The sequence below is a fragment of the Amblyomma maculatum genome, chromosome 1, assembly GCF_055883805.1.
Source record: "Amblyomma maculatum isolate TAMU_Amacu chromosome 1, ASM5588380v1, whole genome shotgun sequence".
Taxonomy (NCBI): Eukaryota; Metazoa; Arthropoda; class Arachnida; order Ixodida; family Ixodidae; genus Amblyomma; species Amblyomma maculatum.
In genome coordinates this window covers 12,329,918-12,345,464 of record NC_139344.1, presented here as the reverse complement: position 1 = coordinate 12,345,464, position 15,547 = coordinate 12,329,918, and the positions used below count along the sequence as shown (strand labels likewise).

Below are 15,547 nucleotides of genomic sequence, written 5' to 3'. Positions count from 1 at the left end.
CTTGTATTCAGGGCTTAAAGTCAGGGTGTCTCGGGGTGCCTGGGACCCCTCACCAATAAGGGGTCTGAGGCCCCTCCGCTCTCGAATGTATAAGGATTGCATGAATACGAAGCAGGCTACCATATTTTATTCTTGTTAGTGTTTGTCAGAACATTTCTTCGCTATTGTCTCGTCAGTTTCACAGTCAGTAAGAACCATTATGATATTTTCTAAAGCCCGAAGAGCAGAAAAATAACTGCTGCTTTTTGTATAAAACGATATGCGAAGCAGGCGCCAGCCGCTTTCTCTCTCTTTTCCTCTTTATTTTCCTTTCCACCGTTGCTCGAATCACTAGAGACCCCCGTCACATGGCGTCACTGCTTGTATTTCGAGCAATTCGACGGAGTAGTACCGCTGGCTCCGTGCCTTTTTGTTGCAAGCATTTTTGTGCTGAATTTTCTTGTAACTTTCTCTGAGTTTTCATTTCGAGACGTTATCATAATTTTCAGTGTCATGTCTATTCTGCAGTGGTGCTGAAGATATACAGCAAACTGGCTGTAACAAACGAGTTCACTGCCTAATTAATGAATGGTTTATTCAAGAAAATGAGAATGCATATGAAGTGTGGCCCATGAAGACACAAATAATTCTAGCCATATTTTTTTTTTTTTTTAGCAGTGTGAAAGTGCGCTTTTCTGTGCAACCTCTTATTTTCTTTAATAACTTTTCGCTATTGATAATGTTCCTAAAGATTTGTTGAGTAGTTCGCATCATCGCTCAGGAGATCGTGCGAGATTTGAGCTACCGCTAGTTTGTGCGAGGACACAGTTTTGTGGCCTGCGCGAGGATTTTATTCGTATACCTATCTGATGCGATCTGTCAGCTTCATCTACGCTAGGCAACTTTCTAATCGTTCTCAACAATGTTTTACACGCGTGGATCATTTCATTCTGGTGGAAACGGCACAAAAGGGAGGACAGCGAGAATAGAAGGCGACACGGGCGCTAAAAAAAAAAAAAAAAAGAGAATGCGTCACCTTCTCTTCCGTCCGGAATTCTCGGCAAGCAGCAGCTCGCTATTGTAACTCAGGCGGATCCAGCAGGCCGTTTCCCGGCTGTGTGCTCGGACAATGTGCGAGGGGGCCAAGTGAATCACGCGTTTCAAATGGGCAAAAAAAAAAAAAAAAAAAAAAAAAAAAAAGCAGTGGGCGTCAGCGAATCTGTCACTAAATTCTTTCGTTGTATAATTAAACAGTGGTTATTTAAAATTGCATCATATTTCATCGCAGGTAAAACGCAAACGTATCGATATGGGCAAGTGGGCGAATGCGGGCAAGATTGTTTTTGATGGGCGCCGTCTGGTCGTCCAGGGCTGTCCATAGTGTAAGCAGCAGTTCTGCAAGCTGTTCTTCGTCGGCCATCTATATGTTAGTCTAAGTTGGACTAGGTTGCGAAAGGTACTTCACTCAAGTTACTGTCGGCATGAAATGTCAGAACCAGAAGTTCTTCTCGTATGATGGTTACTAACGATGGCTGTTTTATTTCCCAGTCAAGGCTAGGATCGTGCTCCTCACGACCGAGCTGAAGCCATACGCGGAGCCAGTGGATATCTACCTCACGGTGAGTCTTTGACTTCATTGGTATTACAAACGGACTATGCAAAGCGAAATGAAGAGCTAGATGGAGACTGATAAGATCGTGTGCTGGAAGTAGCCGCAAAGATATTCACTTCCAATGAGAGGCAAGACGACCCCGCTGTGGGCCACGACCCTTGGGAACAAAAAGCACAACACTATCTGTTGCTCCAGAACAGGAAAGCTGGTTACCAGATGTCAAAAAGCTCGTTCGACTTGCCACGTAGATTTCAAAGCAGGGATGAAGCACAGAAGATGGACATTTTTTACTTGAGTGACTGAAAGTAAGGGGAAGGAGGGGAGAAGCATGGGCCTGCCTATTGCTGGCGTAACCGACGCTCCCATTGCCAGCGTGCTGATAGATGGGGGAAGGGGAAAGACTGAAAGAGCGTAGGCATAGACGTGTGCCGCATTATGCCAGGGTTATGGCAATTTGTCGCACCCTCAGCCGTGAATTAAAGTTGGCCGTTGAGACCAGTGTTCTCCATGTAGGAGTGGAGGAAATCTATAGTGGCTTGATGGAAAAGATTCAGAGTCCGCGGGAAAAGAGTACGCCTTCCAGGCTGCTGAAGGCCAACCCTAGGGTTCGGTAGCCAGCCCTGAGGATGGCTGGACGTGCGCCGCTACTGTGGTCCATACCGCCACCGCCGTCTTGCACCGTTGAGCGAAAAGGAGAAGCGAGCGGGACGCGGACCAAAAACTGGAGAACCCGTTTTCTACGGGCGTACGCGCGGGATTTGCGCCGCTGGCGCCCTCTCGTAGTACCTAGCGTAACTGAGCCGCTTCATAAGAGCAGCTGCGCCTCATTGCTTGATAGCTATGCGGGAAAGCCGAACATTATTTAGGGGACAAGAGAACTGCTCTTTTCCTAGAATGTTGGACCGAGCTGAAGGAATTTCTAAGGACGAGAAAAACGTGGTCCCCACTGATGCGGGAGGTCTCGAATAACGTTATATTTTGCGATAGATGAAATCGCTCTTGCCAAAATTGCGACGAAATTAGACATCTTAGCAATGATATAACTCTTTCACAGTTGTAATCACTGGATAATCACGACCTACTTTTGTAACCGAATCAACTGTGAATGAAATTACTCTTGCCTGATTATCTGTTCATTTTTTTATTCTTCTTCTTCTTGTCGTTAGGATTCTCGGGGCATTGTGATGAAGCGGTGGCTATCACAGTACGCCTATCTCGGTAAGTTTTGCTTGAAATCCTTAATGCTCTTTTCCATAGAACTGTGCCATTAATGTTGCTATAGTATTCGTGAGTATTGACTTCGTATTGATTATCATGTTGTTGTTGCTGCTGCTGTTTTTTTTTTCTTTTGCGGTCCGCACAGCATCTAAGAGCTCCAAGTAATCCAAACCTCCTTGAATCGCCCGCGAGAAAAAATCATTTCTTGAAGTATTCATTGAAGGCTGAAACAACAGACCTACGGCGTTGCAAAAACCATTGAAATTTGTGTTCACCTTGATATTTAGTTAATATGCTAGGGGTCGGTAATAAAAAAAAAATAAACGTTTAAGCAGAGGCGATTTTTTTGTTGCCAGGTTAGAGGGGTGTACGCGCTAATGAGGACTCATTTTGCCCCCAATAACTGAAGCATTTTTAATGACGGATCAAATTACGCATTTCCTGTCGCTTTGCGATTATGTATTCCAAATTTTTCTACCTACATTCTATTCCTAACTTCGGCGCTACTGCCAGCGGATAACGATTTTATCATGCGAAAGCAGGGATATATCGTTTCTCAACACAAAGAATATGAGTGGAATGCTGGCAAGCCCACAGCCACAATAATAATAATAATAATAATAATAATAATAATAATAATAATAATAATAATAATAATAATAATAATAATAATAATAATAATAATAATAAAGAAGCTTGAGAGTAATTATGGCTCACTTTGTCAGCATTGTCAAGGGCAGGCATATGTTTTGATGGACAGATCGGTTCTCAAGAGCCAATAGAGATGAATTGGTCCCTATCCATTACACTTCCTGTTCGTTACTGGAGAGTTTGCAACTTGCGGCTTCAGCTGCCGCCTTTTAAACTTTACGAATTGAACGCTACGTGTTCACTTTATTGCAAACTTGTAGAAAACAACAGCCGAAGAACGACTCCTGTATATGTCACATTTAGTTTTTTTCACCTCAAACTAAGGGTTTTTTCCTGCGTAGCTGACTGTACCTCGCAATATATACTTCACTGTGGAACCCGTATACTTGCTAGTTCGATGCAGTGAGAACATCCCCCCCCCCCCCCCCCCCCCCTTAAAAAAAATAAGAAAAATGATTTAGCTATCGCGTTTTCTTACATGTTACGTTGTGCTTCTTCTGAATGGTTCTTGGGAGGAGGTGGCTGCAACCGGCATACCGCGTTTAGTGCAAAATGACGCTTTCCTCCTGACCTTGCTTTTGGTATGTATATATGCTGCTCACAGGTTTCATCAAGATAAATTTCGACCTCCCGTACGACTACGCCGTGGGCTTTTGGAGCATCAAGGTGGTGGTGCTAAGCCAGGTAGAGGAGCGCAAGATTCTCCTCGAACGCTGGTTCACCGAGCGATACGACGTGTACGTGACCGTGCCACCGTTCGTGCTGGACACGGACGAGTACCTGGAAGGCGACGTGTCCGCCAACTTCACCACCGTGGCTCCCGTCTTCGGCAACGCCACAATCCGCGCCTACGTTCGTCCCACTATGGTCAGGGATTACGAGCCGGGCCTGCAGATCGTCGACCGCTACCTGGAAGAATACGTGCACGACGTAAGCTCCACCGGTTGCGGCGCAGCCAAACATGACCGTACACCGGTCTGCAAATGCGCCATTGTTTGCGCTGAGCGTTGGGTTGCGTTGTGCAAGAGGTTTTCGTAAAGCGAGAGTTACGTTATGCGAAGCGGATGTGTGACTGTACTGCGCTCGGTGCAGCGTCTAGCCTTTTCACGTTTTTATTTCTGCCCTTCTTCCCTTACTCTCTGTCCATCTCTTTCTCCGCTCTGTCGTGAGAAAAGGCTAGCGTCCAGGAGAAAAAAAAATCGCAACCGCTTACCCGAAAGTTACGACGAGGTATCAGTAATCATGACGGTACGAAGATTGTGTGTATGTATGAGAGGGTTGAAATTAGCTCTTTGTGGTGTGATAAGTGGGTGGCCATGGACTTGATGACCTTGTTGCGCAGCGCGTTTGCGGCCATCATCATCATGAGAGCGTTCGGCCTCTTCTCGAACCGCCGCACGCTTGTGGTTCTGACCTCCTGCATGCTTGCAGCGTTCCGAGCACGGCGCACCACCTGAGCCGAGCGGAACGTGAGTGATATTCCACGTAGCCGCTGGTGGTTATTTCATAACTGCGGCGGCTATTACTGCAAGGGCGTGCGCGCCCAGCTGTTAATCAGACGCGGCGCAACCGAATTGCGTGACCCGGGGGGGGGGGGGGGGGGGGGCGATAAAGTCTCTCAGGAGAGAGAGGGAAGAATAGACTTTATTTAAGAGCAAAGTCAAACATTTTTTCTGGGGGGATTTTCAGTCCAAGTCGTCGTCTTCCCCTCCAGCCTGGTGCTCTAGATAGGCACACATGTGTTCGCGCAACCGCTTTCATTTTCCACGCGTTGTCACGTGTGCTCTCCTCGTACCCTTTCCCTTTTGCTGAGCTTCATCGCTTTTCCTCTCTCTTCCCCTTCCTGTCCGCAGAAAAAGTAGTTGTGTAGACATAACGTGAAATAGGCAATACAGCTAGCGCTGTAGCATACGCGCTTATCCACGCGTCGGTGTGCTTATGTAGCTCTGGAAGTAATACCGAAAGTGAAGTTCAGCCGGAAATTGCGCAGTGTGCAGTGCGCCTTGCATTCCGCTCACTGGACTTATAGTGCCGACCCGTGTGCATTTGAACGCATAAGGGTACGGACATCCTTTGTGAATGGATGTGGACTTTTTTTTTTTCTCGGTGAAATTTTGATGAAGGCGGTCGCATTGTTTGACACAGGCAAGTGGTTAATGGATTTTTCCGTGCCGAAACCGAGGGCGCTGAAGTCGATGCACGGATCGAATTGCATGTAATCGAGATTGTTAGTATTTCACCTCCACGAGGCCTCCGAGGTCGATGTTATGCCCGCAACGCCTTGATAAGTAGCAGAAAGCTCTAGACTCTGTACCACTGCGGCAGATTGTACAACATTGAGAAGTTACGCCTGAGGGGGCGCATTTTTGAGGGCTGACGTGGAACAGGGTCGAAAAACGTCTCTTACTGGCGCAAAAACAGCGATATTTCTTTCTAAAAGCATTACCATGGTTAGTAAATGGCTACTACAAGCTAATTTCCGCTCATTTTTCTTCTCTCTTAACTTTGTCTTGTATTTGCCTTACCAGAACGGACTTTTATCGAAAGAAAAAGAAGACTTATAGAAGACTTTGATAATGTCTTTATAAGAAGACTTATAAAGACATTATCAAACTAGAGTGCATCCAGCGTCTTTCAGCCAGATTTTTTTTTCTGATTACCGTTCAACATTTTCGGTCTCTAACATGCTGAGTCAGCTTAAGCTAGAACCCCTTAAAGTACGCCGTCAGGTTTCTAGGCTGAAATTCTTTCACATGCTGTATAACAACAAGTCTGGTTTGTCACGTGATGTCTATATTTTTGCTGCACCCCAGAGATCTAGTAGACTGAACCACTCCAAAGTAGTAAGCCCATATTTCGCCAGGACCAAACTTTACTAGAATTCATACTTTCCCCTCACAACACATCAGTGGAACTGTTTGCCTCAATTTATTGTTGAATGCACCAATGAAAATATGTTTGCTGAACTGTTATTGCAGAACATGTAACCCCTCTCCTGCTTGGGCAGCGCTGCTGTCTGCAGTATTTGGAAATAAATAAATAAATAAATAAATAAATAAATAAATAAATAAATAAATAAATAAATAAATAAATAAATAAATAAATAAATAAATAAATAAATAAATAAATAAAAGCAGACTCGGAAGCTTGTGTCTGCGCTTTTACGAATGTTCGTTGCTGTGTTGAACACGGTATAGACGGGAACAAATGGTACACGCTTCACGCGGAAAATGCACAACACGTACATTTTGGCAGTTTCTAGCGAGGGTACGCGCTACTCTTACGGCGTATTCCAAGCGGCGTTCCTGAGCAAGCTTTCTTGATCCGCGAAACCGAAGAGCGCGTTTCAGTGGCAGATTTGGCTTCAGGTCACATCCTTGGTTGCGATTGGAGCGCGACTGTTTGGTGCCCAGGCTGCTTAGACGTCTTGCACCTTAGCGGATTCAGGAAGCTACTCCGGTTAGGTGACTGGAATACGCCATTTCTGAATAAACTAGCTGGGCGCGGTGACCGCCGTGCTCAGCCGATATACGCATCAAATGAAACTCATTAGGGTGGGGTCCTGCGTTGATCCAGACTACCGACTTTAAGGGTCAGTGCGGATGCTTCAATGTTTGACGGGCCCGCGTGCGGGTGGGACGGTGCTCCGAAAGTAGTGCTCTTTTTCTAGGCTGGCGTTCTAAAGCAGAGAAGTTGAAAAGTGTAAAAATCAATAAACTGAATGAATTAATTGAATGAATGAATGAATGAATGAATGAATGAATGAATGAATGAATGAATGAATTTACGGTATGGGTAAAAGCACTGAATTCGCACGCTGTCAGGGCGACCGCGGCTACGTGAGGCGTGGGGACGCCGCTCGACGTGTTACCGCTACCTTTGCAACAACCCTGACGGATAAACACTATTACCATTGGAGATTTCCCAAACCATTGCCCCTGTCTTCGCTCTTCTCACAAAAAGACCAAAGCGCAAACGCTCGATATCTATGTAATAATCAAAGGCGCAGTAAGTTCAGCATTGCGGTCGTTTCACAACGAATCGCTGTTTGAGAGCTGCTATTCACTGCATGAAAGACGCGATGCTTTCTGAGCAACCGTCCGCCTCCATTCGCAAACATGGGCTCGCAAAGCCGTTCGCAACGCGAGAGGAGACGCAGCCTTCCGGTAAGTCGAGCGTGGACGCGATAACTGCAGACTTCGCGGCCAAACCGAGAACCGGCGTCAGCTACTGGTCTAATTATTCAATCTAAATCCACGTGTTTAACCGTCGCAATTTTTTTACTTCAGTTGCCCAAATTCTTTATTCCTTACATCATACCCGAAAATCACCTCTTAAACGTCGAGCGCGTCGCATTTTAAATCTTCGTCGATATTAGTTCAAATACATTCCTGCTGCTGGCAAAATTTCACAAGACGAAGCGCCTCCGGAAGACACCTATGTTTTCATTCCCAACTAAGTATCTTTAGTCAGCCATCTGATTGTATTATGGGCATATTCCATGAATAATGCGACGATTATTTTTTGCCGTTATGATGAGCGAAATGTTGCTGCCTTTGTTGTTAATTTTTCACAAGGTTTTAGTAGAGTATTCTGTGCATGCGTTTAGAGCGAAGTTTCCTTAAAGGGGGGATGAAACGGCTAGAAAGGTCACTGACAAACGTTTTCAATGCGCAGAACAAATGCTTCCGAGCATTCGTTCAAAGTAAAACTCATCGGAAAAAATCCAGCGATTTGTTATTAATTTTTAAAAACAGCGTTTTTTGAAATTCGCGGGCTGCGCCATTTCCGCGTGGCGGCGAAATTTGGGACTATTCTGCCGTGATTTCCTACGTCACCAGTCCCAGAGTGACAGGCCACGACAGGCTGCCATTGGGTGCAGCCGCGACGCCCACTACGTCACTGACACACTTCCGGTAGCTGCGAAAGTCGTCTGCTCGAGTGCTGCAATGCATGCGTGAACCCGAGCTTGGCGCTTCGGTTCGCGATGTTAACCGAAAGGCTGTGGCTAAAGGTACGTCCGACGGACCCGATCAGTGGTCTTAAAGGTACGTCCGACGGACCCGGTGCGTTTTTCTTCGGAATCCGTCGGACGGATCCGGGAAATATTTTTCAGAGGTACGGCGGACGGACCCGATCGGTAGGGTTCTTCCGACGGACCCAACGCATTTTTCTCCGATATGGGCCTTGGGATCCGTCGGGAAAGCCGGACGGATCCGAGTCCGAGATCCCCAGATGTGGTTGTAGCAACAACATGGTAGCCATATGTAGCCAAATCGAAGTTGGTATGAGGTGTACGCATGGTGTACATACGTACGAGGTGCAAGAAGTATGTATACATACTGCATGCGTGAAATGTGAAATCACAAAGAATAGTACAGTGGCAAGAATAGTGCCTAGAATGGGTGATATACTACGTGATGGCATGATGATAGGTTTACGTGAGTTGGACCGCGGCAGGGTGGCAAGCACGACCAGAGCGCAAGCGCATGTAATCGCGGTGTTGACGGCCAGCCCGCGGCCCGCACGCCCGCTCATTTGGTCCTCGTTATCATGTGGATTAACGTCTACGACGGTCGTTATGTAATTATGTAGTTTTGATTCTTCAAAGTTTCCTCACTTCCATATGTGATGAGATGCGTCACGTAACGCATCGCTTTCTGCTCGCACTGAGGTTTGGTGCTGCAAGTTCTACGTAGTACAAGCGGCGCTGAAAAAGCTGGGCACCGCCGGCGTGTCTCTAGCCCAAGCATCGCGTCATTCGTGTTTGTTGTACAACTGGAGGTGTGGTTTGTGCTTACCGTGAGATGCTGTGATTACGGATTACGTCCTACTAGAGTGCTGTGTGAAACTACGAAGAGTGCTGTGATGAGTGCGCCGATGCCCGGACGGACATCAGTGTGTCCGTTTATGATCGGCGATGTTGCACGTGGATGTCAGTGTTTATTAGGTGCAGTAGTAATTTATTTACACGCGCTGTGCAACAATCAGACGAAAATAAGTCATCGACAATTTGTTAGCCTGTACTACAGAGCTCAAAACTCGGAAAATGGGAATGCACATGATGCAGTTTTCGCATGTTGGAGTGGACCGAAAAATAAGTGCCCAGCCCACACCGCCGGGATGCGCATTCCTACAGGTGAAATGGTTCAGGTTTCTGTAAAATAGCTGCCTGGCACAGCACCTTTCGAAATTTTCAGGCTTTATACCATTGTTGAAGGCCACTTTATCATTAATAAAGGAACGAATATGCTTTATGTGTTAATGACTAGTGTTTTTTCAACATATTATGTTCATTTTTTTTCGCTTTTCCTTAATTTCCTTTGTTTTTCATGCTAGAAAAACACAAATAGTACACTTTTAAACTTGTCAGTCCAAAGCTGAACATGAATATCTGCCATGCATGTGACAGCTTTAATGCTAGAAAGGTTGACATGTATAGCATGTATGTACACGCTGCGACATCTTAGTGGCACGTTCGGCTACTTGCCCCAAGGTCGTGATGTTTAATACCAGTGATGGCAGTCGCACTTTGGTGCAGGTGAAATGCAAATGCTTCTGTTTTCTGCAAGATGTCAATGCAAAGTAGAAAGCCTGGGCAGTCAAATTACTCTGGAGCTCTCCACTACGGTATTCTTCATAGCTACATATGTCACTTTAGGATGTGAAACCCTACATGCCACAGGTAGGCTGCATTGTTTTTTAGATTTTGTAACCTCTCATCTATGTTTTGCAACATTTGGCTAATTTTAGTTCCCAAACAGTTGCTAAAGATGAAACCGAAGCAGTTCATGGCATGGTTTGCTGCTTAGATTAATTTTCTAATTGCAGTTCTTTGAAACTTGCATCAATGCTGGACAGTTCAAATAGCAAGCAGTTGAATTACAGAAATGATGTGGATCATGCATTTCAGTTCTGACAAGTGGAAAGTAATGGTCCCCTCCTTGCATGCATAGGTGCCTTTAGACAAATACATACTCGGGTGTGTGATTGTGACGCATATCAAGGGTCAACAGAAAGCCATGTGGAGCCAGTGTGATATTCTTCATGAAGGCTAAAGTAAAATTGTACAACAGCTGCTGTACCATGCAGAAAAAAATTGATCATTTAGTGTATGATTAACTGACCATGAATAGCATCTTACTCAGAGTATGATGTGTTATATATCTGGTTTAGCATCCCAAAATAACTACGGCTATGAGGAACACAATAGTTGAGGGCTCCGGTATAATTTCGACCACCTGGGGTTCTTTTATATGCACTGACACCGCACAGTGCATGACAGCCTATTGTTTCGCCTCTATTGAAATGCCTCTGCTGTGGCTGGAACCAAATCTGCATCTTTGGGTTCAGCAGCCAAGCACTCTAACTACTGAGCCAGCACAACGGGGCCAAGTATCAAAATGCATGCCATTACATTTCCTTCTAGCCTGTGGTTTTCTTCACAGAACTAATGTATACAAGAAAAAGTAAATAGCAATAAAACATTAGTTTTATTGCACATTATATTCACATTTCAGCAAACATTCTCTAGGAAAAAATTTCTCATAATGTTTGCATGGAAACCATGAACATCTTACAAAGACAAAACAATGCACTTACTCAACTCCAATTATTAATGGGCAAGGTTGCATCTATGCTACTACACTGCACTTATTACAAAACCACAAGCCCCATCTGCTTTGGCCAATCACTTGATGAAACTAACGGAGACAGATGTCGCACACCACAGACTGGTCGTCTCGCAACATATCTCTGCATATGTTACATTTCAATTTCATGCCTTTCCACTTAGCTTCAACTGTTGCCAGCATTACTGGTTACCCATCTTTTCTGAAATTCCTTTTTTACGCTATTGGGATCAGCATCCTTGTTAACGATGGTCTCTGGAATTTTCGATGCTATCATTTTCACATCTTCCTCATCTGGAAGAACGAAGGAAATGACAAGCGTTGAGCAGAAAAAAAATTAGGGAGACTCCTTATCTCCACCTTTAAGGGTATGGTGTGCCAGCATTAATGGTTCTTGTCTGCAGATCCCACTGTGGATTCCCGTTAATTTACATGCCCTTTGCTACAAACATAATTACTAATTCCTTAATTCATGTCTCTGTTATCTCAGATATACTCATTAGCATACGGTCGTAGGCTGCCCTGTTAGGTGATAGACAACCTGGCATAGACCTCTGTAAGCCTCAACCTTTCTTAATTGGAGCTGAAACGTCGCAGAACATATTTCAAATATAACTTTGTAAGCTTGACTTAACAGCTCCTGCCATGTCGTGTGGCCTCGTGACATTTGGCTCATGGCACTTTTGGCTTGTGCACAGGGGTCATCTGTTAAATACTGGTTAACATGCATGACAAATACATTTTCACACAAACTGGTGGCAAATGGTCAAGTGGTGCACTGCAGATTCTGAAATGTATACCTAATATGCATGCAAGGATCGCACCATCACATAACATGATCAAGAGTTCTATCAGTACCTGTAGTTACATAGCATTTCAATGCCCATTAAAGGACCACCTCAGACAATGGTTGTTGTTACCACAAGACCTGTTCTAACAGCGTACTGACACCATTCCACTGAGCGATGGACATGTATATGCACACCTATCTACCTAGATAGCTCATGATTGTGGATCTCATTTATTTCTACGACTTCCAAGGAGTTCCTGTCGTCAGAAACCCTACACTTTATGAAATCGGGACAGTTGTCTTGAAAGGTGATGAAAAGAAATAACTAGGTTACCTTGACGAAATGCTAAATTACAGAGGGTGAATATGCTGCATGAAGATACCAAGAAGCTTGTACAAAGAAAAGTGAGAGTGAAATGGCAGGATTTTTGAAACAATGAAATAAACTACAAACTATACTTGTCAAACCTGTCATTAAGGAATGGAAATCATGCAGTAATCAAAAACACAACATGGAGGCCATTTTAGGTCATCTTCACAAAACACATATCCGCACCTCACACACAGCTTTATACTTATGAAAGAGGACAAACCAATATGCAAGGAGTGTGGAGATGAACTAATAAACCATATCTTACACGTGCACCAGAGTCGAGAAAATAAGAGGAAACATTTTGTACAATTTTGCAACAGATCCTTTTCCATACCAGCATGATTCTAGGAGAGACGTGCAAATTTCCTGCATTTTTGGTTTCCTAAAATGTTCCTAAACAAGCTACATCCTAAAGAACATTTTAGTCATTACACACAAAATAAATACATTACACCTTGTTCTTGGTGCATGGCAGAATTAGTTGCTTATGCACCATAAAAATCAATACAATGCTGTAAGGTATACCTTGGTTAGCTATGTTATATGAGACAAGCTTTCGGTCTGGTGTGGTCCTTATTCACGTGACAGCGCTGTCATGCGGGTCTATGTCCCAGCGATCGGAAAGTGACCTATTCCAATAATTCTACAAACTGAAGGCGATTCTACAGATTTCTAAAGACGAGTGCTCAACTGTTTTATCAACGTCCGCCTGCTTTGACAGCCTGGAGTGAAACTGTTGAAGAGAATACATTTTTTAACATTTAACGCGTTTCTGAAGGCGTTGCTTTAAATTACGGGGCCCACAAAAAGCAGCTGAATGTCAAACGCCGCCTAGGTAGGCTTTCTAGCTAGACAGCGGTGTAACGTGGAAAATCGCTCCGCCGGTCCATCGCTGGCGCCGCTGACTTGACAGGCGAACTGTTCCTTATAGCTACAGACCACACCTGAAACACTGAATTGCGCATGATCAAGGCAGAATTTCTCTAACACTGAGCACTGGTAGCTATCGATTTCGCGCCCAATATTGTGAAAATCTGTCCTCTCCTCGATCATTGATACGTCCACGGTTGAACATTTATGCGCCTCGGGGTAGGCCAGCCGTTGGAACATGGATGCGTGGTTGTAGCAACGATCACTTGCATGGCACACTCTGCAAAATTCCAAGAGTCAGCTTCTGCAACGAAATGTGCAGCGCACATTTTCTACCGTGTACCTAAGTCCGGCGATGCATGCATATCGATCCCGATCGTTTCAAAGCTGCGCGGCCGTTCAGTCGGGTCACGCTAACCTCGAGCATGCGGAGGTTTAAACTACATGTACGCAAAATTCAACGACAAGAAAAAGATGCAGGCTAAGCACAAAGAACATTGCTGTTCACATGGAAATCGGATCATTCGCGCTTCCGTCTTTCCGGTTGTGCACTCTTGCGGTGCGGTGCAGTAGGTCTTCGCCTCGACGAGTCGATGTGCAGCTCGCCGCAGTAGCAGCGCAGGCCTCTAGTAGATTCGGCATGTCTTCTGCCACGACTCTGAGGTAGAATTTAAACGAAGAATTTAGCTAGAAACATCCTGTTTCCTCGGTCTGCATGTGAGGAACAAGCATAATGCCATTTCACATACATACTTTGGACTGCTGAATGTTCTGCACGGCGAGGTGCGTGTGTGTTGTGCCAGCGCTAGATCTTCGGAGGTCGATGCACGACCTAAGACAGCGTAAATGCTAGGAATAGCTCGCTCGCATTACGGGCAGATCGAGATGATAGTTTAGTGCGAAGCGAAAGCTGCTCGTGAATGTGCGTATCTCGATGCCAGCTGGTGGAGCTGGTGCAGTACGTAGCATCGCCTGCAGCTATGTGCGTGACAGCGATGCTTGCCGTACACAACCCTAAGTGAAGACCGTATTCTATGTTAGAACGGATGCACTCTTCGTAGCACCTCATCGAGAGTCCGGCTAGCTGATATCATAGAGGATAAAATCATTCACGCGTAGCAAGCGGAATGTAGCCGCGTTCGACGTGCATATAGCCATGAGCCTGTATATCGACGTCCGCCGTATCTTTACGAGAATCGAATGGATACGTCGGACGTACCTTTAGACACTTCGTAACCGAAAAGGTGGTGGCATCCGACTGAAAGTGCGCGTCGGTGCAGGAGTGCGAAAAGAGCACTAGCTGGTCCGATTTAACACCGTACCGATTAAATAGGCAGCATCAACCTTTATGTACCGACCGACGGCGCAGCAACGTACTGTACTGCAGTCCCGTCTCGTCTTTGCCGCATCGACCATTTGTGCGGCGTGTTAATAATTAAATGGAACGTGCGTCAAAAAAAAAAGGTGCACCCTCAGCTTCATCGCGAAAGTACACAAATTCGCACCGCTTAAGTGCAGCACCCGATGCCGCCAGGCGCGGGCGCTGCGGCCGACGGCACTCCGGTCGTGCGCTGCTCCCTGCTCGTCGATAGGCCTTGTTTCTTTTGCATCGCAGCCACGGCGGACGGCATTTTAGAATCGTCCGCTTCGCTGCGTCTCTAGTGTAGTCGCTCGCGTGCTCCTGTGCACGATTCTTGCGTGTAGCTTCGGAAAACAGTGACAACCTGCGCTGCCGAACTGCATGTGGCGAGCTGCATTGCTCATGTTTTGCGCCGTTGTTTCTGGATCGGCCGATGCGTACACATGAGATAAAACACGCGTGCACGTTACGCACTGGCACTTCCTAAACTGTGTGCGTCCGACTGAAAATGCGCGTCGGTGCAGCAGTGCGAAAAGAGCACGCAGGTCCGATTCAACACCGTACCGATTAAAAAGACAGCATCAACCTTCGTGTATAAATGAAACGTGCGTCAAAAAAGGTCTCTCCTCAGCTTCATCGCGAAAGTACACAAATTCGCACCGCTTATGTGCAGCACCGGATGTCGCCAGGTTACCGCAGCGATGCCGTCCGCGGGCGCTGCGACCGACGGCACTCCGATCGTGCGCTGCTCCCTGGTCGTCGCTAGGCCTTATTTGCATCGAAGCCACGGCGGACGGCGTTTTGGAATCACCCGCTTCGCTGCGTCTCTAGCGTAGCCGCTCGCATGCTCATGTTCGCGATTCTTGCGTGTCGGCGCGAAAATCAGTGACAACCTGCGCTGCCGAACTGAATGTGCCGAGCTGCTTTGCTGATGTTTTGCGCCGTCGATTCTGGCTCGGACGATAAACACGCGTGCACGTTGCGCATTGGCACTTCCTAAACGATGTGCGAAAGGACGTCAAAAAAAAACAAAAAACACTACACTATCTTTTTTGTTAATCTC

The 15,547-nt window shown here is 45.9% G+C and overlaps 1 protein-coding gene across 1 annotated transcript in view; it reads left to right on the top strand.

Annotated features, from left to right (window-relative positions):
* LOC146201778 (CD109 antigen-like) overlaps nt 1-15,547 on the top strand; it is a 110,276-nt gene that overhangs the window by 45,900 nt on the left and 48,829 nt on the right. Inside the window, exons 4-6 of the mRNA XM_084587733.1 lie at nt 1,528-1,598; nt 2,758-2,809; nt 4,065-4,390. Of these exons, the coding sequence (XP_084443859.1) occupies nt 1,528-1,598; nt 2,758-2,809; nt 4,065-4,390 (449 nt within the window). The remainder of the gene's footprint in view (nt 1-1,527; nt 1,599-2,757; nt 2,810-4,064; nt 4,391-15,547) is intronic.